The 25,064-nt window shown below is 46.8% G+C and overlaps 1 protein-coding gene across 5 annotated transcripts in view; it reads right to left on the bottom strand.

Moving 5' to 3' along the window:
- Nucleotides 1–14,199: 14,199 nt before the first annotated feature.
- Nucleotides 14,200–25,064, bottom strand: part of LOC144144408 (lysosomal alpha-mannosidase-like) — a 225,508-nt gene continuing 214,643 nt past the window's right edge. For 4 of the 5 annotated variants that reach the window (XM_077675855.1, XM_077675868.1, XM_077675847.1 and 1 more), the window contains 2 exons: nucleotides 23,510–23,686; nucleotides 14,200–14,530 (listed from right to left, as the gene is read on the bottom strand). In XM_077675855.1, the coding sequence (XP_077531981.1) occupies nucleotides 14,300–14,530; nucleotides 23,510–23,686 (408 nt within the window). In that variant the 3' untranslated portion in view covers nucleotides 14,200–14,299. The remainder of the gene's footprint in view (nucleotides 14,531–23,509; nucleotides 23,687–25,064) is intronic. The other variant, XM_077675838.1, reaches the window with a different exon arrangement.

The following is a 25,064-nucleotide window of genomic DNA, read 5'->3' as shown; positions in this document are numbered from 1 at the left end:
TTAAGGTCAAACAACTGATGTATTGTAGGAATACCGTGCTGCAAGAATAACGGGGCAGAGTGGTGCGTACTAGGTACATTCTCAATGCAGCGAAGAGCTCTTTTTTGTAGTACTAGAAGTCTGTTTAAATTAGTTGCCGTCGTGCTTTCCCATACTAAAAGACAGTAATGAAGATGAGACTGCACTAGTGCGTAGTACATTTGGCGCATGAGCCAGATCGGGACCAGACATCTAATTTTATAAAGCAAACCAACAGACCGTGACACGACGGCGTGTACCTTACTAATATGAAGAGTCCAACTGAGGTTTTCATCAAAAAGAATTCCTAGATGTTTAAAAGCGGGCACCCGTGTGATAGAAGTGTCCGAAATTCTAACAATAATCATCGAGCTTGTTTCTGGGTTTAAAAATAACATATTTTGTTTTTCTGACGTTTAATTCAAGTTTATTTAGAGTCAACCACTTTGATAGTTCAATGCGCCAGTTATTAACAGATGTTTCTAAGTTACACAAAGACAGACTAGAAAAAAAAACACACCAGTATCATCGGCATAGAGCGTAATAATAGGAGTGGAAGGAATATGTACAATGTCATTAATGTATAAAATAAACAGCAGTGGGCCCAAAATTGAACTTTGAGGGACTCCACAGGAAATACCTTTTGTCGACGATCGGTAGCCATTGAGCCTGGTAAACTTTAAGCGTTCGGATAAGTAATCCCATAGAAGGGAAGTTTATCAAACAATATCTCATGGTTGTGTATACTTCGCGCCACGCGCGGCGTCTCTCCCCCTTAATATTTATTTATTTATTTATTTATTTATTTATTTATTTATTTATTTATTTATTTATTTATTTATTTATTTATTTATTTATTTATTTATTTATTTATTTATTTATTTATTTATTTATTTATGTTTCCAATACTGTTAGCCGTAGCGGGCTATGTAAGTCCAGTTACTCATGAAACAGACAATTAATTCAGGAAACACATAATGACAGTTGGCACTCAAATGATTTCGTTGTGCGTCTGTCAGTAAATACATCAAAGTCAAGGTTGTTCCAGTTTATTATACCATGGTTTTTACAAGGAAAGAAAATTTGAAGGCATCAATACTGGTGAATGTGGCATCTTTGCATAAGGGTGACCTGTTCGTGGGGACACTCGTAAGTATAGCCTCGTGTCCAAATTAAATTTATTGTTTTGCAGTTGATACAAGAATTTCAACCTGGCTATTTTTCCGCGCGTTACAAGTTCGGGCAAACTGGCACGAGGTAATAACTCAGTTACAGACTGCGCCCTTTGATGGGCATTAAAGATAAACCGTGCAGCTAGTCTTTGTATCAATTCCAATTTATTTATCAAGCTCACTTGATAGGGATCCCAGACTATACTGGCGTACTCCAATAGAGGCCGTACAATCATTCCGTGCGCCTTAGGCTTTACGTCGGTTGTAGCATTTTTCTATTTTCGCCTCAACAGACCGAGTTTGCGTTGGACAGATCCACAAATATTTTCGATGTGTTCGTTCCAATTTAAACTATGCGTGATTGTCACCGCGAGATACTTAAGCTTACTGGGACATTGAAGTGGGCTATTGTTTATTGTGTAAGTAAAAAGCAATCGGGTTTTCTTGTTAGATGCTATCATGTAAGCCGATTTATCAAAATTAATTTTCATTCCCTACGTAATACACCACTCGTAAATTCTCTGCAGGAATTTGTTTAACAACGCTTGATCCTGAACATTCCTAACGCGACAGTAAATAAGGCAATAATCCGCGAATAGACGTAGTTAAATATTAGGATGCAAGTCATTAGCAATGTCATTTACATACAACAGAAACAAAATTGGTCCTAAGACCGACCCTTGCGGCACACCAGATAAAACCTGTATGAAAGGAGATCGTTTACCAGCAATTTGAACATATTGCTTTCTATCTGTAAGGTGTGAATAAAACCATTTAACAATTTTTGTGCTAACACAGAGTTTATAGAATTAATCAATAAGTTTAGTGTGGCAGATCTGATTGAAAAATCAATTGCTATAAAATTAATTTCCTCCTTGTTGTTGGTTGCGACGACGAAAGCATGCGGCACTTTAAAAAGCCTCGTGACTGTCGATAATCGTTGGCGAAAACCATGCTGCTTGCTGTAAAATAAGTTTTTACTGCGAAGCGGTATATGTTCCCCCCTCCCCCCCCCCCCCCCCCCCCTCCCCTCTCGCCCCACCATGTTTTAAATCCACTAAAGCTACTCGGCGCCGTTCCGGGGTTTCTCCTCGCCACCGCCGACTCCACTTTACAATGGTTATCACTACGCTTAATCCCCTCGACACCACATATGCATCTTTCCCAAGTTGCGCAGTTGGCTGACAGCGGCCGTAGCGCCATTATCAGATGACTGCGGAGAATCAACATCAGCGCGATTGGGTGTAAAAATGCCCGAAAGCCGCCACCACAGACGCCGCTGAGAATGCAGCCGCGGCCGTTGCCGCCTCAAATTCCACATCGCCCTCTGCTTCCGGTTGACAGCAACTTGCCCCTTTGAAACTCCGGCGAGAGCACATAATTCTTCTTTAGCTTGAAAACCATTCCGAGTGTGGGCGGCCACCGTTGTCGCGTGGGCGGCCGTCGTTGATCAGCTGATCATCATTCTTCTGGCGGAAGAATAATAGATCTTAGTCTGGCCGCATATAAAGTCTTCCACTCTCCCTTCGCCTGTGTATTTCACGCCTAATTATGCGCCCATCCCGGGTTGCCGGTTTAGGCGTGCGCGTGTTGGGGGTGGAGTAAGGGGGCATGCACTCACAGGAGGGCGTAATGCCGATACCGATGGCATACCCGTTGTGGTGGTGTGAGATTTAATCGTGGGAGTCCCATGGCTCAATGCGCCCTGTCAACCGTCCTCCGCCATCTAGCGGTGTGGGTTTGGGTTGGTGTGTTGCACGGACAATAAGATTACTACTACTGGGCAGCGAAAGGGACACCCACGGGCCACGTGTGTGCGCGCTAGAATAAAGGTCGAGGACTTCGATGGGTTAACCCGCTATGGGACAGACGCATGTCGTTCGTTAGAATAAGAATAGAGGAAACTGAAGAAGCGTCAGCCCGAACAGAAGCATGAATGGGCGTGAGAACAACGGAAAGCCGCTGCCGTTGCCGCCTCCAGTTCCAGCTAGTCGCGTAGCTGCTAATCCCTCCCGGATAAGCAGCAAATGGCCCACTTGAACGCCGACGTGGGCCAATATCAGTTGTTGAGCTCAAAGGGCTCTCAGAGCGACATCTTCGACAGTGTTTTTCACTTCTAAACACCCGCTCATGAATAGTTGCCGGTTTATGCGTGGACGGATTGGGAGTGAAGGGAGGGGGGCCGGGCGAGCACGCGCTGCTAGAGGTTCCATGCCCTTACTGACGATATGTCCGTTGTGCCATGGCGAGAGGTTTAAACGTGCCTGTCAGACAGCCTAATGCGACCAGTCGGGTGTCCTCAGTAGTAGAGTGGATTGGGTTGGCGTGTTACACAAACAGTAATATGCCTACGACGAGGGAAGGAAAGAGGCAACTCTACGTTTGTCAGCTACGATAAAGCTCGGGTCTTTCCAAATTTCCTCCAGGTAATTGGCTAGAAAGTATGTTCAGTCGTAAATTACTTACAAACGCGGTTTCGTATACGCTCCGAGGAGGGCGTGCAGCTTGTCAGGTCATTCGCTTTCACAGAGCGGAAAAACACTATTATTTTTAATGTATTCAACCGAGTGCACCGATATTATATGTTCTAACATTTTACGCGCGGAGCTTGTAATGGAGATTGGGCGGTAGTTTTCTGGTAATAACTTATTGCCCACTTTAAAAACAGGCGGAATGCGTGAAGGAGCCAGTCTTCCGGCGCAATTCCGGTGCGCAGTGAAACCGCAAAAGTTCTAGACAGAAAATGTGATATCCATTCACAATAACGTCTCAAAAACTCATTGGGTATTTCATCGAGCCCACAAGATTTTTTGGTGTCCAATTTTAACAACAACGCCACAATGACCTCTTGAGAAAAAACAATATCATTTGTGTCTTCACATGGCAACAAAGTGGCGGTTGCATCCAGGGGGTGCCTATCACTGACAGTTGTAAATACAGAGTTAAACATACTGTTAAACGCCTGTGCGATCGAGGCTGTCCTGCTGCAGACGCCTCCGTCTACCTTGATTTCATTAATTATTCCATTATTCCAATAATTTATTAATTTCTGTAGAAGAAAAAGCACCTTGTTTAGTGTTGATATCAACAATATTACCATTGCCGAGTCTTTCAATATTTTCTTTACTTCAGTTTTTACAAGAAATGACGGCAGGAGACCCCGTTTTGATTTCTTGGAGAGCATCCCCCCCATTGGTAGTATCGAAATATCTGAACAGGGCATATTGGCACTATTGCTGAACTTTGACGTTAAAAAAACTCCCAGAATAGATGGTACACCGAATACATTTCTTGTGAGGTATGCGGAATGGTGTTCCAAATGCCTCCGAACTATATTTAATATAAATCCCTTACTGAATCCGAACTTCCAAGAGACTGAAAATTTTCAAAAATAGTCCCCATACCTAAAACTCATAACACATCCTCAATTGCGTGCTACAGGCCTATTTTCTTATTGTGCACTTAGGCAAAAAGTTTTGAACACATCATTTTCAAACACATATCGCTTTTCTGGGAAAAACAACATATAGTGCATATCAACACGGCTTCCGGAAAGGCCTTTCAACGACTACGCAATTGCTGAGAACTGTTCATGAATTCGCTGCAGTATTAGATAAATAGGGGCAGATTGACATCATATTCCTCGATTTTGAAAAAGCGTTTGATCGCGTATCTCACCAAAAGCTATTCCTGAAACTTACCCGCCGCGGTGGCTCAGTGGCTAAGGCGTTGCGCTGCTGAGCACGAGGTCGCGGGTTCGATTCACGGCCGCGGCGGCCGCTTTTCTGATGGAGGCGAAAAGCAAAAACGCCCGTGTGTACGAGATTTCGGCGCACGTTGAAGATCCCCAGGTGGTCAAAATTAATCCGGAGCCCTCCACTACAGCACGCCTCATCGCCTGCGTTGCGTCGGCGCGTTAAACCCTAAAATCAATCAATCAATTATTCCTGAAACTTAAGACTATTCTAAAAAACGACTTATTGCTGTCTTGGGTAGAAGCTTATCTTTCACACCGGTGCCAAAGCGCAGCCATTTCAGTCCGTCCGGCATTCCGCAAGAGTCCGTCTGAAGGCCCTTATTTTTCCTAATCTTTATGAATGATGTACAAGATGCCTTTTCCGTAAATGTCAGTTTATTCACATATGATTGCGTTCTGTATCAAGGAATGTAGTCGCATGCGATTTGAAGGTAATCGCGCTAGCTTCGACCAATAAAGACGATAACGCCCCCGCGTGGCTTTTTCGGCGCGCCTGGGCCCTAGTTTATGCATTCTTCTCTCCCTCGGTCGCTGTTCCTTCAAGCATTCATCACTCCCGCGGCTAGTAAACCAGATACGACAAGTGGAATGTCGTCGCTGCGTGCGCGATAAGAAAAAAAGAGAGGAAAGGTTAGCTGTTTTGCCGCGGGGGTGATAGCTACTTGAAGAAACAGCGACCGAGAGAGAGAAGAATGTGCAAACTAGGAACCAGGCGCAGTAAAACAAGCCGCGCGGGGGGGGGGGGGGGGGGTGGGGGGGGGCGTTATCGTCGTGGTCGATCGACGCTCGCGCGATTACTGCGATTACCTTCAAATCGCACGCGACTGTACGGCCCTACTGACCAGGCCCTTTTAAGCACATCGCTGGGAAGAATACAACAATGGTGCGAGACATGGCAAATGAAAATTAACGGGCTAAAAACTGTAGCAATGACCATTACGCGAAAGCGAGAGCCTTTAAAATTTACCATCTGCATCAAGGATCATGTGCTTGCAAGTGTGGGTCAATTCAAGTATTTAGGCGTTATCCTTTTTTCCGATTGGAAGGGGAACCAACATATTGCATACATTAAAAAAAAAGCCATGCGCTTCCTTGAATACCTAAGGAGAACTTTACTACGAAAATCCACGCAGGAAATAAAATTGTTGGCCTATAAAACTTACGTTAGACCCATACTTGAGTACGCGTCTAAAGTTTGGGACCCTTATACTAAGTTGAACATTACTAAATTAGGAAATATTCGGAGGAAAGTTATTCACTTCGTGTATAATAACTATGGTTGGTGTATTTCCCCTAGTTTACTTTTGGAAAAAGCACAGTTAACCAAATTGGAACTAAGAAGATATTACTAAAGACAAAAATATACGTATTTGCTTTATCACGACAAGCTAGGGATTAGTAGGGATGGTTATATTGAACCCGTTATTAGGCGTCCCACTCGTTCGCAACACTCAAAGAAGCTAAAGGAATTTTCATGCAAAACCGACAGCTTTAAGAATTCATTCTTTTCTCGTAGCGTACGCGAGTGGAATCGGCCTAAAGCTGACGTTTTAGGATGCAGGACGGTCGAATCATTCATGTCTGCTTTAAGAAAATAACATCTTGTGTCCATTTCCTCTGTCCAACAACATTCCCGTTGCATATCTCGTAGTGTCCGTCTCGAGTTGTAGCTTGATGCTCATCTGTACAGTTGTGCTTTGTGGCTCTCCTGTATGATTTCGTGGTTTCCTCCCACAAACACTCACACGTGCTTTCTTTTGTTTTCTTTCTTTAGTAAAGTTGTTACCTTTTTGTAGAAAACATTTTTTGCTCACTTTGTCGCGTTCTGTTGGGATCAAATCGCTGCTTAAAAGATGCCTTGTATCTTGTCGCATTTTAGTGGGATTCTACTTTTGTGCAAATTTATCTTTTTCTGCATGCGTGTGCTATATTGCATTATCGCTTTTGCCCTCGTTTAAATGCATTTTTTGTGTCTTTTTATATTGTGCCTACAGCAATATCACTACACATAAACCTTCCTCGGTGAGGCATATTGCCACATACTTGTTCCCTTCACTTGTTAATGCCGCGTCACTTTAACGCGATAGCGCTATTAGGCTCATTTTTCGACTTCCCCGTTGTTGCTAGCCGTTCGCTATCAGCCGTGATCATCAAGCGTCCACGGAAATACGTCACCGCTGCCACCCGGAAGCTATGACTGAGGCAACAAGATTCGAGGGCTGGCCAGGATCTGTAATATGGGGCAGGGGCAAATGAAGCGTGTAAAGGAGGACAATGATACTACGGCGGAGAAGAAAGGACACGCATTTTCAGCAGGTGCCGCGCCTGGGCAGCGAATTTCGTCCACCGCCCAGTAGGTGATTCCATACTCGACAGACACGTTCGCCAGCCGTGCCCGCAACTGACGCCATCGCACCAAAGTGTCTTTCCACCAGAAAATTAAAAAAAATACACATTTTCCGGTAATTCACGTGTCAAGGCTACACCTGGGCTACGATAAGCGGCGCAGTGGAAGGCTCCGAAAAAAACTAGACTACCTGGAGACCTTTAACGTACGATCAAATCTCGACACACGGGCGTTTCGGTTTTCTGCGTCCATCATGAAAACGACTGCCGCGGCCAAGAATCGAAGCCGCGTCCTTGGGCTCAGTAGCGCAATGCCACCCTGAGCCACCCCTGCGTGTTTCCCACCATACTGATGCCGGCGCCGACATTGGGTCACCCAACTAAAACAGGGTCGAAGGATTAACGCCAGTCTCTCAGAAATCAAGGAAGGCATTGATTACGAGCAGAAACGAAGTAAACTAAAACCCCGTCATCATCATCCATATCAACCGGGTTGTGCCCCCTGCTGGACGAAGGCCTTTCCCAAAGATCTTCAGCCACGTTTATGGAATGCCAGTTAAGTCATTCCTTTCCCCCAAATTTTCCCCGTTTTCCCCTCCTCATTTCCCCTGTCTCCCCCGGCAATAAACCGTAAACGCAATAGGGGTCAGCCAAGGACTCGATGGAGGGATACGCTACGAAAACCCAGTATATAGGGTCTAATCACATGAATTTTAAAACTACTTTTCGATATTCCCGGGGTTGGGTCTCCTCTGCAATCTCCGTTTGGAAAACTACGGCAAACCCCTTTTTCTAAACCCCAACTATTTCTTCTGTAGCAGAGATCTCTCTCTCTCTCTCTCTCTCTCTCTCTCTCTCTCTCTCTCTCTCTCTCTCTCTCTCTCTCTCTCTCTCTCTCTCTTTCTCTTCGCACAAAGCGAAATGATTCAGTCCGGCATACACATCAGATCATAAACACTTTGAGACACTCATATTGACACCTTCTCGCTCAAAATGACCAACACCACGCAGCCGCAACCTTTGACGCTCACATCTGAAGCCACAAAAGCGCAGAGGGCTTTTGTCTATCCCGGGACACGGCGATTAAAAACCCTCGTTGCTAGTGTTTCTCTCTTCGCTCACCTTCAGTGCTCGTGAAGCACAGATCGCAAATTCAGAAACTGCGTTCGAAAACACTCCCTGGGAGTCGAAGTAACGCTATCGCGTTTTACATCTTAAGACCCAAACGTAGATGTCATCTGAACTTTTTTACTGCAGTGGGACCCCCATTATAGGTCCCCCGAACTTACGACGACCCGCTTCTTACGACGGATCACCGTGGTCCCGGCAAACCCCCAATAGAAACAATGCATTAGAAACCCCGATGATATGACGCTCGGGTGCACATGGTCCGCTTCATACGATGGACTCTGGCGGAGTTAAACTGGCGTTTTTTCCATCTTTTACACCATTTCGCCGCCTCGTCTCGACCTTTCTTGATTCTTAATCAACGTTTGACGCTGCTTGATGTTCAAAGGTCGGCAGGCGGGCCAGACGACTTGATGAACAGACGCAAGCAAGCCGGCGGGTACTGGCGAGCGGGAGTTAACCTTCGACGGCCACTCGCGGCAGCCGCGCGCCAACGCTCCAACAGCGTGAAGTCAACGTTCAGGTGGCTGGCGGACTGAATTTGAAGCTGCCATGGAGCCGCCGACGAACGTGAAACTGCGTACGACGGAACCCCACGGCGATGACGCAACACCCGCTTTCCTCACACGCTCGATCCAAGTTTCTTCCTTTATGATGCTCTCTCTCCCCCTCTCACTGCTCTCTTCTTATCAGTGTCTTTCAAAGCGGCGTCGCCACACCGCTCCTTTCTTCGACGCTTTTTTTCATCACCGTCTCGTACTACCGTTCGTTTCGCTTGGCCTTAGCAGTTTCCCACTCGCCTTTTACACTCTTAATTTTCTCGACAACGTCGGCCTTTATCTGGCAAGCGCGAGGCGCGGGGCTGGCGGGCTTACTTGTTCGCCGTGGAGGGTAGGGGGGCATAAAATAGGCGTCTCTTTTTTTTAAACGGGATTTTAGCTAAAGGTTCGCAAATTACGCGAGAACGCGCTAAGTATAGTAGTTTAAATAAGTTCTTAGCCCACCTGTCGCGTAAGACCGTCTACTAGGCCGGAATTTACCCGCACCCCGGTCATACGACCACCAGGTCATAGGACGCTTTCGCGCGGTTCCTTGAAAGTCGTATTATCGGGGTTCCGCTGTAATACGCTTACGCAAGCGCAGTAAATTTCAATGCCCTGTCTGACAACTAAGTGTCAAGGGAGGTGTGATTTCAATCACAACGGCATTCAGGATGCCGAAATCATTTGTTGCGATTGGGGTCCTCACATGAGAGCGTCGGTAGGATTTTGTCTTGAGGGGGCAAAGCTCTTGTATTACGGGAGAGGGACGGAGAGGGTGGGGGACAGGGACAATTGTGTTGGAGGGGCTTGAGGTGGAGGGCAAGTGCCCTCTTTGCACCCCCCCTCTTCCGACGCCCATAGGTCCTCATACCAGTTCTTGAAATATACATGATCAGCAGCTGTAGCCATTAACTGTCTCATCATCGATCGATTCACTGAATTTATGGATTTACTTCTGCTCCGATTTGAAATCGTGAGCCCAAAACTATTGTGGCTGAGATTCACGGCGGCCAAAATTCACTGAGTGTAAGATTTATTGCATGGAGGCTAAGCTCACCCAGCCTCGCGTAAGTTGTCTCACGCGGTCTCCCAAAAGTGGATCCCATAAGTGGATCCGGCAATCTCTGACGTATAAACATACGCGCACATACATACATACATACATACATACATACATACATACATACATACATACATACATACATACATACATACATACATACATACATACATACAAACTCGTATATCTGTGTTATTCTCAACGAGCCCCTCATTTCCTATTCTGATTCGCTACATGCATAGCGAGGGCCTCTGTTCTGGCAGTCTTGGTGCCATAGGAAGCTTAAGAGGGTTCAACGCTGGTCGACCACTCTCGACATGTCGTAGACACTCGAGTCACGGCCCGGGGGTTAAAAAAAAGGTCCCCTTCACCCCGAGTAGTCCGAGTGGCGCTGGCTACCACCCCCAAGCACAGGAAACAAAAATACCTAAACATAAATACCCCAGAAAGTGGAGGGGAAAATCGCCCCGCCGGTAGCGTAGTGGTTATCGCACCAGACCTGTATTCTGGAGGTCGTGGGTTCGGATCCCACCTGGCGGGCATTTTTCCTCCACTTTCTTTCTTTCCAAATTCTTTATCTGTTTCAATGACTTACCACATCCTCCGCTTTGCTTTCCGAGGTTTTCTTGACTGCCAACTCTTATATCTGTGTTATTTTCAACGAGCCCCTCATTTCATATTCTGATTCGCTACATACATACATACATACATACATACATACATACATACATACATACATACATACATGGTATGTACAGTCATGTACAAATGAAATGCGAAGACGAAATTATGAATCAAAACACGCGAAAGTGAAGAATACTGTTCGTCGAGGTCCGATAATGACGCGCTATTCGTAAATTTGGAAAGCCGCATTTCCCAACTTTGTTTCTCTAATCCACGCGTCGTTTTGACTCGTTTGGAAAGAAATCGCGTAATTTGTGTATCTCGGGTCATATTTTCATGTTCACGTTCCATTTTTCTATGGCTGTACATACATACATACATACATACATACATACATACATACATACATACATACATACATACATACATGCATACATACATACATACATACATACATACATACATACATACATACATACATACATGCGTACATAAATACATACATACATACACTCATACATACATACACGCATGCGTACATACATGCATACATGCATCCATACATACATGCGCACACACAGTTAAACCCGGTTATACCGAACTGCAATATGCGGCACGATTAGTTCGATATATCAAATAGTTGTAAATAGCCGAACCCGCCAATAACGAGTTTTTTTTACGAGTTCGCAGTACGCGGGACCCCCCTACCCAGTGATTTCCCTACACCCCCCCTAGGGGGTGCGTAGACCCCCCCTAGTTTTTCTGGACACCCCCCCTTGAATCCCCAAATTTCACTCTTGTCAGTCCTTGCATGGACCTTTTTCAGTATCGATCTGCGCATGCGCGGGCTGCCCGTCTGCTATTCTTGGCAGTAGCCTCGGGCAAAATAAACAAAAGTGCGCCCCCGAGAGCGTTGCACGTATTTGTTATCTTTTTTTCGACAGCTTAATTTGTGGCAAGTTCGTAGCTCGTGGCAAGTTCGTTATGCAGCTTGCTCGTGGCAAGCTGCATAATTCGTGTACTACCTAAACATTGTTTCAAGAACTCAAATTTCGTCACTGGCCATGGTAACAAGTTCGAAGATGTCCTTATACGTTGAAAAATGGCGAGAAATTAAAAAAAGAACTGAATACCGACCTGTCATGGTAAAAAATGAATTTCTCTATATTTGTTTTTTTTTCTTAGATTGAATAGAAAGCACCGCCTCTCAGGTAAATATATATATATATATATATATATATATATATATATATATATATATATATATATATATACATACATATATATATATATATATATATATATATATATATATATATATATATATATATATATATATATATATATATATATATATATATATATATACATACATATATATATATATATATATATATATATATATATATATATATATATATATATATATATATATATATATATAAAACGTACGTCACGGGGATGAGCGTTTGGTTAACAGACGTCTATCATTTAACTAGTGGGATAAAAAAAACAGCTTTTCTTGTTTATGAACCCCCCCAGAGCCATTGAGACACCCCCCTTGATTCGATGCCTGAGGAAACCCCTGCCCCTACCTCCACCCCCCTCCTCCTGCCATCCCCGCATGCATAAGCGAACATAATAAAGTATCCTATTACCATACAAAAAACTATCTTTATTGCAAGCAATGAACCTACTTTCCGCTGTAACTACCTACTTTCCCAAAAAGCGGTGATTCTTGTTTTCAATTTCGTTTTGGCGGCGTCAACTAGCACAGCATTCTCTACATGAGACATCATTTGCATCAGTTGCAGTCCGTGTCCTTCAATATCGAAGCAATATTGGTGGAGCACATTGACTGCCGAAAGCTCTTCATAAGCATCGGACGGCTTCCGCTCGCGACATCCCCCGCCTCTTCGGTGCTTCTAGCAGCGCCAGCAGGCATCACATCGGCGACGGTGTCGGGGTCCGATGGGCTCACAGTGAGGGCAACGTCGTCGTCGACACTCAGGCAATCCTCGAAGGGCACTCCTTTCAGCACAACATCGGGAACATTGGCGGGCTCTTCCCTGAGTTCGCCGATGCTTCCATCTTGGTCCGGACTCGCTGACTGGGAGGGTTTAATCGTGAGTCAGTCGCGTCGTTAACCGTTACGAAAAGTGCCGGGAGTCACGTCGCTCCATGGGAGGCTCAAAATCTCCATCGCAGCCAATCAACATCTCGATCGCCGCTCCGAGACCATGCATTTTGGCGGCAATCCGCCGAGTTCGATATATCAGATGTCAACTTCGTTATAAGGAATATGTTTCGCGTCTATTTTCGTAACTGAGATTTTCTTGTTTGATATGTAGCAGAATTCGCTCTATCCGTTTTCGTCATAATCGGGTTTGACTGTACATACATAAACGGATCCATACATACGTACATTCATACATACATACATACATACTGTTACGTATGGGCCCGCCGACGGGCTTTCTTTCAGCACTCCTCGGCTGTGCGGCGAAGCCATTACGTGCGCCTTCCAAAGAAGCCCCACCATGTCGGTGACTCATGTTTTCACGTCTCGACAAAGCCCGGGTCAGACGCTTCGCTTTCGGCGCGTTTCAAACTTGTCGGCGCGTTTAAAACATGTCTCATTGCGCTCCAAGGACACAGAGGCCCCGCGATCGCAGCTGAGTCCTCCTCTCTCCCCTCTCTCGGACTCAACGTGCGCCGCTGCTATCGACTGCTCACGAACTCTGAAAAGAGTGTTATGTATCACTGTGACGTTCGTGCACAAACTAGAGGGAGCGCTGTTTTCACCGTTGCGCTTTTGGGTATAAATACAAGCCTCTCAAGCGCTATAACCCCTTCCTGTAAATGCAGAGAATCAATGCGGTCGCTCTGCTCGAGTCCTGTACTGTTACCTCGCCCGTCGGGGCGTTGTTCTTTGGCTTCGGCTCACCTCTCGCTATGAAGTAAACAGTTACGTTAGCCTACGGCTTCTGGACTTATTCACGGCTGCAACAGCGGCTGGCCGCTCGCTTTACACCACGCTACCACACGTATGTCGGAGGCGACGGAGCTCGGCTCGGGTCTACCCACGCGGTCGCAACAATACATACGTACATACATACATACCTACATCCATGTGTACATACATACATACATGCGTACATAAATGCATACCTACATCCATGCGTACATACATACATACATGCATACATACAACATGCATACATGCATACATACACACGCATACACACATGCATACATACACGCATACATACACACACATACACACATACATACGTACACACATACATACATACGTACACACATACGTACATACATACATACATACATACATACATACATACATACATACATGCATACATACATACATACATACATACATACATATATACGTACGTACGTACGTACGTACCTACATGCATACATGCAAGCTTGATAAATGTGTGCCTTGGCTCCAATATGTTTCACGTCGAATGTGCAGCCCGTTTGCCCCTACCCTCCCCCCCGCCCCCCGTGCCCACCACCGGTGGCGGCTCACAAAACAGCGAACACGGCCTGAGACTTTATTCCTGCTGGAAACGGAGTCGTCCGGTCGGTTCTTGAGAATCGGCGTGCGGGTGGGCCCCCTCGGCCTCTAGCGCGAATTGTGTGTTAGTGACGCGTAGAAGGTCCTGATGCGGCCGTTTCCGAGGCGCACCCTGTAGCCGCTCTGGTCTCGCACTGTGTCCGGCAGGCCACTGGACGTCGGGTAGTCATACGAGGTCTGCGTCTGGCGCCACTCAAAGCGGCGCATCTCTTCTACCATCATGTCACCGGACAGGCTGGCTTCGCGTACATCCTCCAGCACGCTGTCCGTTAGCAGGTTCTGCGGGAGAAAATCGACACCTTGCTGCAGTGGAAGGGAATACAATCACCTTGTTGAGTGTTCTCTAATGTATTCGTCTATTTTCGCTGTGTTGCCATCAAGGGGACTTCTGGAGCTGAGCAAAATATCAGTTTCCCGAAGTGGTTTTAATGCCCGTGCTAGACGAGCGCTTTATAGCACATTGGAGCCGAATGGCCTTCGAAATTTCAAATGCCATTCGTACTGAAAGGAGTACCGCCGATCTTCACGACAATTCTCAGATGTAGTTCAATGTTTCCGGGTTCATTCGTCATGTTTTTGTCTCGCCACTGCTGCCCAGTTTCATTCTTCTGAATTGACAAAAAATTTGATATTGTCACGAAGCCAAAGATGACGCAGTTGTCTTCAAAGAAAACAACTTTATTGGAGCGAACTTGTGCTCCCCTAACAACTCAAAGAATACACAGGCGCCGAAACAGCAGACAAGAAAGCGACGTGCGTAGTCGAGCGTCGAGAGTCGAATGCCGCGGCATCTGCTCGGCGGGAATTTATCACTCGGCGCGAGGGTTTCTGGAATAGTCGAATTGTATCCAGAACACCGTAGATCAACCAAGATTATTCTAGGCTGCTCCCGTTCGTTCGGAACGCTCTCCCTATCAGAAGAGATAACACATGCGGCACAGAAAGAAAGAAGGGAACACGCGCCTCTCTTGGCACACACAACACCGATAACACAGACCGGCTTTGCCGGGCGGCAAAGCAAAACACAAACAAACAAACCCAATGCATGGTTCGCGGCAATATTAAACTGGACCAAGAAAACACCATTATTACTGATAAAATTGTTAATAACCTACAAACACGCACAAAACATGCACAAAATAGGAAGTTTTTTTCCGCACTGCGAGTGTTGAGAGTACCAAGTTACCTTGCAATGCAATCGTAGATTGAGTGATAGAAAACAAAAACATATAAAAATAATTAAAAAGGCTTTTTACAAACCAAGTTTTACGCGTAAATAATTATTTGTGTAAATATCGCATGCAGAAACTGCGCCCGAGAGCACAAAATCTCGCGTCTCAAGGAGATTTCAGAATCTCAAAAATCATTGGGTGCTCCTTTGACGCAAATGGCATTGCAACCAAATTAATTTGGAAAGCGTCGTGTAGCATCCCATAGGTGGCATTTCAGTCAAATTACATTCAATTCAAAGGCCTTCGAAACGCCCGTGTAACATTTTTGTGCGAAATCGCTGAGAATGAGAGAACTTACGATGTCATCTTTGTTCACCTCGCCTACCTTTTAAATGCCCTAAAGAAGGCGATTTGTAGCACAATAATTGATAGAGATTCTGGTAGCAACATTGATCGCAACAAACCCGTTGACGTTTTAAAATTAACATTAATAGTGTTAACAGCGATACTGTTATAGTTCCTGTCACAAGTGTTTCAGTTGGTAGTTTGTAACGTTTATTTTAAAAAGTTAGGAGCCCAAATTTGAGTTCGTCAATCATTATATACACTCTAAGAAATCCCCAGAGAGGGCTGCCAGGGGACCGCGTGGAGTGGCAGCAATCTACATGGGTTCCATGATTTTTGACCATCAGTGGCGAAATTCTTGGTGTTACAAGTAAACAAATACCTGTTTCGTGTGTCAGAAGGTGAGCGCTACCCGCGGCCATCAATTTTGTGAAGATTCGACCAACGGCCGTCAAGTTACGGCGAGATCTCCAACACAGGCGAGCCGAGACTCGCCCTTAGCCACGGAGCAAGAATAAAATAGGAGGGGAAAGTGAGCTTCCTGGGACAGCCTGATAACGTCACAAGCACTTGTCGAACGTCAAGTTTCCGGTATCTGGCGCCAAGTGAAGGAATTGCGCGGTCATCGTAACGGCCGGTGCGCGTTCTGTTCGCGCTCACCCAGTCCAACCCGGCCGCGGCATCGCGTCGGCATTTCGCCGGGCCGCCGAAACAATCCGTGGCCGAAGCGAGAGTGTGTGCGCTCTTCTGTGCTTATGTTGGCTGAAGAGCCCGCCTTCGCGATTAATTTTCTGTGAAATTTAAACCAGCCGGTACCAGCGAATAAAAGGGGCATTTTCTTTTAATGCGTAAGCAATCTTGCGCGAGCACCAAGCCCAAAATACAAATCTGTAAACGCAAAAAAATGTAAAACCTGTAAACGCATGGCCTTATCTCACGTGCGATGCGCTCGAAGCGAGTTGAGTGCACCGGCCAAATTATGACGCGCGCACGCGCGCGCGCGCGCGCTACGTCCGAGATAGACGCGCTTTCCGTCACCTCGTCGCGCAGCAGCTCGAGCGCGTAACGATTCACGCCTTGCGGCGAATGCTGCAAACAACAGTATTGCTTTTAATACATTCAACCAGGTGCCGCTGTCAAATTGTTCGCCGCCGCAGCTGCGGAGCTCCGTGGGTCACCGTAGCAACCGTAGTTATCATTGTGACATTATCTAGTCGCTCGATAGCGCCGGCCGCAATGGGCGTTTCCTCTCCTATATATTCTTGCTCCGTGCCCTTAGCTGACGGCGCTGACGCTTCTCGGAGCTCGCCCCTGGCGCTCCGACAGCGAAATGGAGGTTGTGGAGGTTGAAGGTGAGCCAATTACCCCGGAAGAAATCACTAGAGAGGCGGAATGGATGACGAGACATCGCCAGCGGGGCACAAAAGCCCTGAACGAGCTAAGCCTAACGCGAAAGCTGAACAACAATGATGGCGCCGGCTCCGGTGCTGTGCAAGGAAGTGTAGACGGGCGCTTGAGAGGCCGCAAGAAGGTGGTCGCGCTGCTCCAGCCGAATCTTCCAAAGGAATATACCAAAATAGTATTGCGGCCGAGGGACGGGCTCAACGTCTCCAGGATCTGCCAAGCGCTTCTCAAGGACGGTATGCTGCGGGCTGCAGCACTGAAAGCCGAAAAAACGGCGGAAGATACTTTTCGCACCAACAACTTTGAAAACATCATCGTCGCGAGCACCCCCAGCATGGAACGCGCAGCGATCGAAGTATAATAGGATCACAGAACTGTCCATTGGCGGACAAACGCACGAGATCACGGCCTATGTAACGCCGCCTGAGGACTGCACCAAGGGTGTAATACACAATATACCGGCGGAAGACAGTGATGAGGACATCACCCACAGCCTAGTTTACAGAAGGAACCCAAAGATCCTGCAAGCAAGACGGATGGGGAAAACAAATTCATCCGTCATAGTTTTCGAGCGTGATGAAGTCCCCTACTTTGTCTATAACAGAGGAGCGGAATATCACTGCTACTTGCATAAAAAACGCCATGAAATATGCAAAACGTGCGGAAGACTTGGGCACCGAACTGATGCCTGCCCTACACCAGAAATCAAAGTATGCAAAGGCTGTGCCACCAAGAACCCGCCAGAAGATCACAGATATGATCCCACGTGTGCCCTATGTGGTAGAGAGCATCCAACAGGAGACAAGAAATGTCGTCAGCGATACCAGGTCCCTCATATTCTGAAGAAACGTCAGTTGGAAAGTAAAACAGCACAGGAACGTCAAACAGATGGCAACAGCAGGCAGAACCAAGGGCAACACAACGTTTAGAAAAACAGCACAGGCATTCTCAGACTAGAAAGAGACAGATCATGCTCCTTCCCCCGCCTACCTCTATTAGAAGATGTGAGCAACAAAACAAAGGAAAAAGAGAAACGAATAGCAGCGAGCAACGGCGTCCGCGGCACCCCGTCATCCGGCAAATGAGCCTCAAGATCGACATCACGGCTCCGAGGTGAATCCAGGTCCAGATCCCGGTCCAAGTCCCAAGCACGGAACGGGACCAACGTGGCATCACATGGAGACGACCGCAGTGATGAAGACAACCACCAAAACAAGGTGAGCTGGGCAAGCGCCGTCTCCCCCAGCTCCACGCAACAACACAAACAGAACATAACATCAGCGGAAAATGAGAGCCAAACAGAGTTAGCGAAGAGCAAAAAAAAAGCTTGAATTGGTGATGGAAGAAAACAGAACTCTGAAAGCTGAAATCGCAAGACTAAAACAAAATGGGTCGCCCAATATGCACAGTACAGCCATGGAAGTGGAAGTGACGCAGCAATAAGACATTCAGGGGTCGAAGCAGACCACAGGACCTAGCCAAGAACGGGCATCACCCCCCATGAAAAGGAGGGCCACAACCCAGGACACTCAGAAAGAGGGCGACAACAAGCCATCACAGGAAAAATACATAGATGAGGAAGTATTAGACAAGCGCCTACAGGAGGGGGGATAGACTGCAAACTTAAAGCCCTAGCTGCATACAAAACTACGGCAAAACTACGAGTCGGAAGCATAGAATCAAGAGAATTTGAATTGGGGGGGAAGAGGTACACCGCAAGGCTCCGTACCCTCTCCCTTCCTATTCAACATCGCTATGATAGGACTACCAGAAGAATTGAATAAGATCGAAAGCCTACACCATACCATCTATGCGGACGGTCGACCTAACACTCTGGTAACTAGGGGCAGTGATGGTCATATCCAAGAAACCTTACAGACAGCCATCGATGTGGTAGAATAATATGTAGAACCTAGAGACTAGGATGTTCGCCAGAGAAATCGGAGCTCTTACTTTACATGTCAGGCAGGAGTAGACTAAAAGCTCACAAGATTCCACAGATAGAGCTCAGAACACACGGCAACCCTATACCAGCCGTCTCCACGATCAAGGTGCTGGGACTCAAGATCCAAGATAACGGCTACAATACGGAAGCCATCAAGACACTCGAAAACAGTGTGCTTCAGACAACAAGACTGATATCTCGGGTAGCAAACAGACACCAGGAACTCCAAGAATCAAACTTGATTAGACTGATACAAACCTTCATCCTCTCCAGAGTGGTATATGCCACGCCTTTCATATCACTAAAGACGGACGAAAAGACCAAGATCAATAACATGATTCGTAAAGTTTACAGCAAGCTTGAGGTATCCCCATAACGACACCCAAATAATAAAATCGACACACTCGGTCTACATAACACACTAAGCGAGTTAATAGAGGCCCAGCAGACATCGCAGCTCGAACGACTTACCAAGACCAAACACAGGAAGACACATACTAAGAAAACTTAACATCGGATACGACGCCCAACACGTAGCCAAGAGAGAAATCCAACTCGAAATCCCGACACAAATCTATGTACCTCCGCTACCCCGTAACATGCACCCAACTCACAACCAAGACAGAAGAATGGAAAGAGCCAAAGCCCTCCATAAATGCTTCAAAAACCTTCACGAGGTCGTCTATGTAGACGCTGCATATTACGCTAGTTAGGCAGGCATGACACTCGTGGTTGTGAATCAAAAGGGACAACTCCTGACCTCAGGAACAGTACTTACCACCACGAGAGATCGGAGAAAAAGCACCCATATCCTTGGAAATCGCCTCGACCCAGGCGAAGTTCATAGTTAGCGACTCCAAGACGGCGATACGTAATTTCGCGAAAGGGCGCATTTCTAAAATTGCACTAAAAATACTCAACAGCAACGGCACTGCCAACATCAGAAACATTACACTTGTTTGGGCCCCAGCGCACTCTGGCCTACCCGGAAATGAGAACGCTCACCAGCTAGCCTGAGGACTCGCAGAACAGGCTAGCACCAATGAAACCACCGAGCCACTACCTCTCCGCAGAGCGGACAGGGATCGCATGGTAACATATAAAGAAATACTTGATCATTACAGAAAAGGCAGACTTTATTACCCGGAAGCGCATAAAACCTTCAAGAAGCAGCAGGCCACAGCTTGGAGACGGATTCAAACTGGGATGTACGCAAACCCAGTCTTGCATAGCTATTATACCCAGGCATACAAGATGACAAGTGCAAACACTGCAAGCAGAGAGCGGATTTAGAACACATCATCTGGTCCTGCTCCTAAATAGATAAAACTGGTCAGAGTACACTCATTAGAAACACACCCGAGCAGTGGGAGGCAGCCTTGCTCAGCTCGGAAGCTGACATCCAGCTACAAGTGGTCGGGATGGCCGAAGCCGCCGCCAGGGACCAAGGACTCCTATGGCTGAGGGGGAATGGGCGGGGACTCCCACCTCTTCTACTCCCAACCCGTTACCGGGCAACAATAAAAGTTTTTTTTTCTCTCTCTCTAAGAAGTTTGCGTAAGGCATCTTCACCAAAATGCTCCATCCAGAACGACTAATCGACGTGACCATGTGTGCAAATTCGACGAATGACGGGACCCAGCATTCCATTTGAGTGAAAAAGGGCACCTGCGCTGGGACATTGCGCAATGCAAAAGTCCTTGCACGCCTTACGTGTTGTCCCTGCGCACAGGAATTTTAGTCAAATCATATGTTGGGCTACGTCATTCACAGAATTCACCCACTATGTAGGTCACTTCGATTGGCAATTCTGGAACATTGTGGCGGAGACACCCTACTGGGACGTAGGGCGTCTTGAGTCCCAGCACCTCATAGCGTAGATTCCATTTCTTTAATGCAGCGAACTTCACTCGAATCTGCCTAGAGACAAAATACATCTGATAGTGATTTTTATATGGAGCGCTGCAGAAAACTTGAGTGAAAGTAGACACCATTTATTGCGAAGTCAAATCCCCAGTACGTTATGTCGCTTGTGTTAAACTGTCACTGAAGTGATTTGTAAACATTGCGGGTTTGGTACCGCAAATTGTAGTCTGGAATGTCTAGGCCATGTTTCTACCACTATCGCTGCATTTACGCGACTTTATTCAGTAGAAAAATTAATTCGAAAATGCTATCCTCCTCTCTGCATCTTCCTTGCCAATTTTTTTATGACGTTTCGTATGACGTCAAAACGAGATGGCGTGGCTTGGCTGCGCTACTGCACGGCTCACCGACCCTCCGTCAGAATCAGTCGGCCCAGCGTTTAGTCGGTCGGCCGCCGGCGTGTTGTCGCAATTCGTTCGCTCAGTTGTAACTAAGCCACAGCACGTTTGTGCCAGGAAAAACGAGCCCTTAGTTTGCTGGTTTGTAGACTCTATCAAGCTCTAAGTCCAGGTCGTTCTACACAAGTGCACATGCGACGCTACGCTGACTGGTACGCTAGTAGTAAGGCCAATTGAAGGCGGGAGAAGAGTTAGTGAAGTTAATATAGGTACTAAAGAATTAAAATCAACCGAAAATTTTATCGTACAAAGTAAAACCAAGGTGCGGGAAGCACTTTTTGCATTGCATGAACTATATAGCACTGCCGACAGCAGCATGACCCGACATCTGCGAACGCTTTTCTGCCTAAGAAATGCAGTCGGTAGAAATAATGTAGTGTGGAAGTTTGGGGGACGCTTGCTGCACGAGCGCTATTCAAGAAATGGTCGTGTAACCTACTTGAAATGCTAAAGCTAAATAAAAATGTAAACTGGCTATACATTACATACTTTATATTTCCGCCCCTGGAAGCGCTGGCTTATGGATGAGTTGTCTGGAGCACTAGTTGTTTCGCAATTTGGAAGTTCGACTCCCCGACAGCGCATTTTTTAAAGGTAATTTGTTTGTGGGCAGTGCTGTTAATGCAGAATTCATAATTTTTGCGCTGAACTTTTTTTGTTCCACGAGTGAGTTGACACTGACGCGCTGCCGAGTTCGCGTTGGCGTGGTGCTCCCATAAGCACCGGCTGCTTGACGGCACACTCCCGAATTAGCCGACCCTTGGCCTGGTGGGAATACGCCTCTTACGATATAGGCACGAGCCGGGCAAGATTCAAAGGTAGGAAAAAGCGCATTGGATTTGAGCGTCTCCGGTGACAGGGATGGCGTTCATGTAGGCCTCGGCTAGTGATTGTTATGATTCCAAGCCGTGCTGGTAGGCCTATCGAACGCATCTTACAGACAACAACATGGCAGAAGCGCGGTATGCGTATTATTGAGATATTTAGAATAACCAGCATAAAATTAACGCCGGATGCCAAGCATGTTGTTTCACAGAACCGAAACCGAAACTGGTTTGAATTCTAATCAATTGGACATCGTCTAATCACGTAGTACCTTTATGGACGTCACTGGTTTAGTTGGTGCGGCCAGCGCAGACAGCGCATGGTAGTTTTTCTTCTTTCGGGCTTTATAAAATAAATACCGTTTTATTGGCCGGATAAACGATGAAAAGTGTGTTTATTTGAGCCAGCCTACACAGTGCAAGCAAAAACGGGAGCTCGGCAAATTCACTTCCGTGTCCCTCAGTGAGGATATTCTTTGAGCAGCCACCCTTCGAGTGGCGTACGTGGCCGTGTTCTTTACGTGTCCTTCGAAACGTACGTTTCGCCGTGATGACAGGGCCTATGAACACTCAATGAATTTAAAATCGGTCTGCCGCCACAAATGTCTAGCCCTGCTCCTTTGGGGCCGGGGTAGGGGGTGATTGGTGCGGAGCTCTGGGTTAACAGTTTTTACTGTAAAAAAAAAAGCAATCTCCGTGGTACTGACGGAAATCTCAACTGCCCCACCGTGCTCAGCTCGGCCAAGCAACTGAACCGCGACGGCTGGTGTATCACGATTGCTTAGACTGACTGCTGCTGAGCATCACGAATTGGGAAGGTGTGTGCGTGAGTGCGTGCGCGGCATGCAGAAGGTAACTTTTGCAAGCAAAGGGCGGCATTCTCCACTCCGCATAGCCGGCACTGTTGTAGCCTGCGAGAATCAGTCACGGAACAGTGTGGTAAGACAGAGCGCCTACAGCCAAATTACACGTAGTGATAAGGTGAGGACTTGAGCAGAGTCCCTAAACAAGGTTACGCAAGCATGCGCATCATCGTCATCATAGCCATCATCATCACATTCATAAAATTCATTTTTATACATCTGGTGCAGCAAGCTAGACGCCTTTGCCAGGCTAACCTCACCAGTACCGTTAAAGATCATTTTCTCTCTGTCTCAGACACAGTTGGAAAAAAAAACTACATCATCGAGTACAGAACAAAGTTGAGGAAGGAGGTTGTCGTTAGATAAGGGGATAGAGTTTACCGTGATGGATATTCCCTTGTCCATCTTGTCCTTGGAACCCTTTGTGACCGTTGTAGGTCTGGTCGTGTCCTTGTCGGTGCGCAGGTGCTCGAGCCGAAGCAGCACCCGGGTGTTGGACAACGCCTCCAGGGTCAGCAAATGCACGTCGGCCGGCAGCTCCTCGCTCAGCCCTGTGAACTGCGCGCCCCGCCAATGTCTACGCGTGAGAATACGAACGCCGTGACAAGACAGGGGGTTCAGGGAGGACGAACACAATATATGCATCACCAGCATGGGTTAGGATTCACCATCCCATCGCCGTCGTCAATAGTTCGGGTCAATGCTTCTTGAATCAAAATGCCCAGCGTTCTTCGGGAGTCGCGCTGCGCGCTAGAGGTGACAGCACCTGCTGCGTGGTTTCAGCCCCGTGATCAGTGCATAATCTGCTCGCGCTCTTTGGAACAAATAGATGATGTCTACCGCTTCTCTCTCAGACACAGTTCATGCAGCATCGCACAGGCTGCATCGCACATGTACTTAGAAACAAGGGAAGGCTGTATAACAAAGCGCTCGTCGAAGCGCGATACAAACAGCCTGCAGTAACCACAAGGCTAACCGGCCTAGCCAGCGGGGTTAAATTTAAATTCAATAAAGGAAATTATTCGCTAGTCATGGAAGAAAGAGTGTTGGAAAAGCTAAAGAAGACCTTCCACAGCATCGAATGCTAAGTTACTAAGGGGGAAAAAACGACAAAAAAGTTCAGCGCTACGTCAAAAACGCAGCGCCCATACCGGGATAGGAATAGGACGACGTCCCAGGGTGACACGGGTAGCATCTCTGAAATTTGAATAACTCGACAACCCTTGGGCGCACAGAAATGTACAACCACTTGCTGTGACCGCCCGACCAAGGGCTACCTTGATTTTGTAAATGGTTTTTATGTAGAAAATACGGAAAAGAGTCTTCGCCCCCCTGCCGTGGTCCCATGGTTTCCGGACTTTAAAAAGTACAGGGCCCGCTTGCTCGAAGCCGAATAAGTCAGTCTTATTCGCAGTCTAATCTTATTGGCAGTTTTATTCGGGGTCTTATGTTCCCTAGGCTATAAGACGCTTTCCGGAAACTTGTAAGACAGTGAATAAGACTCTAAATAAGAACGCAATAAGACTGTGAATAAGCCTGCTTCGAGCAGTCTTATTCACGGTCATATGCTGACGTGGTCGGTCATTTCATCATAAAGATCGACCTCCATATCGTGAAAAACGAGTGCAGTAGCCGTACAAGTGGCGAAAGATACCGAGCGGCGGCCGTTCGACCGTCTGCTTGGAACGAATAAATGCTTGTTCCGAGGAGATCGACGCCGTTGGAAACGCCGTCAGGAGAGAGGGTGGAAAGGGACAGAAAACGCCGGCGCCGGAAGCCGCAAGTCCTACCTACTTTGATGTGGCACCGATGGCTGCAGCCATGGCTGCAGCCAACCACCGTTTTCAAATTTCGCTGTGCGCTATGGGCGTGTGCTTGTTTTTCCCGGGTAGCGCGGCTTTTTTACTCCCTCAGGTCAAACAAAGGTGGACAAAAA

Source organism: Haemaphysalis longicornis, unplaced genomic scaffold, assembly GCF_048455015.1.
Source record: "Haemaphysalis longicornis isolate Haplotype H1 unplaced genomic scaffold, Haemaphysalis longicornis Haplotype H1 scaffold_1, whole genome shotgun sequence".
NCBI classification, from domain to species: Eukaryota; Metazoa; Arthropoda; class Arachnida; order Ixodida; family Ixodidae; genus Haemaphysalis; species Haemaphysalis longicornis.
Note: the sequence above shows the minus strand (reverse complement) of the source record. Positions and strands in the feature narration are given on the sequence as shown.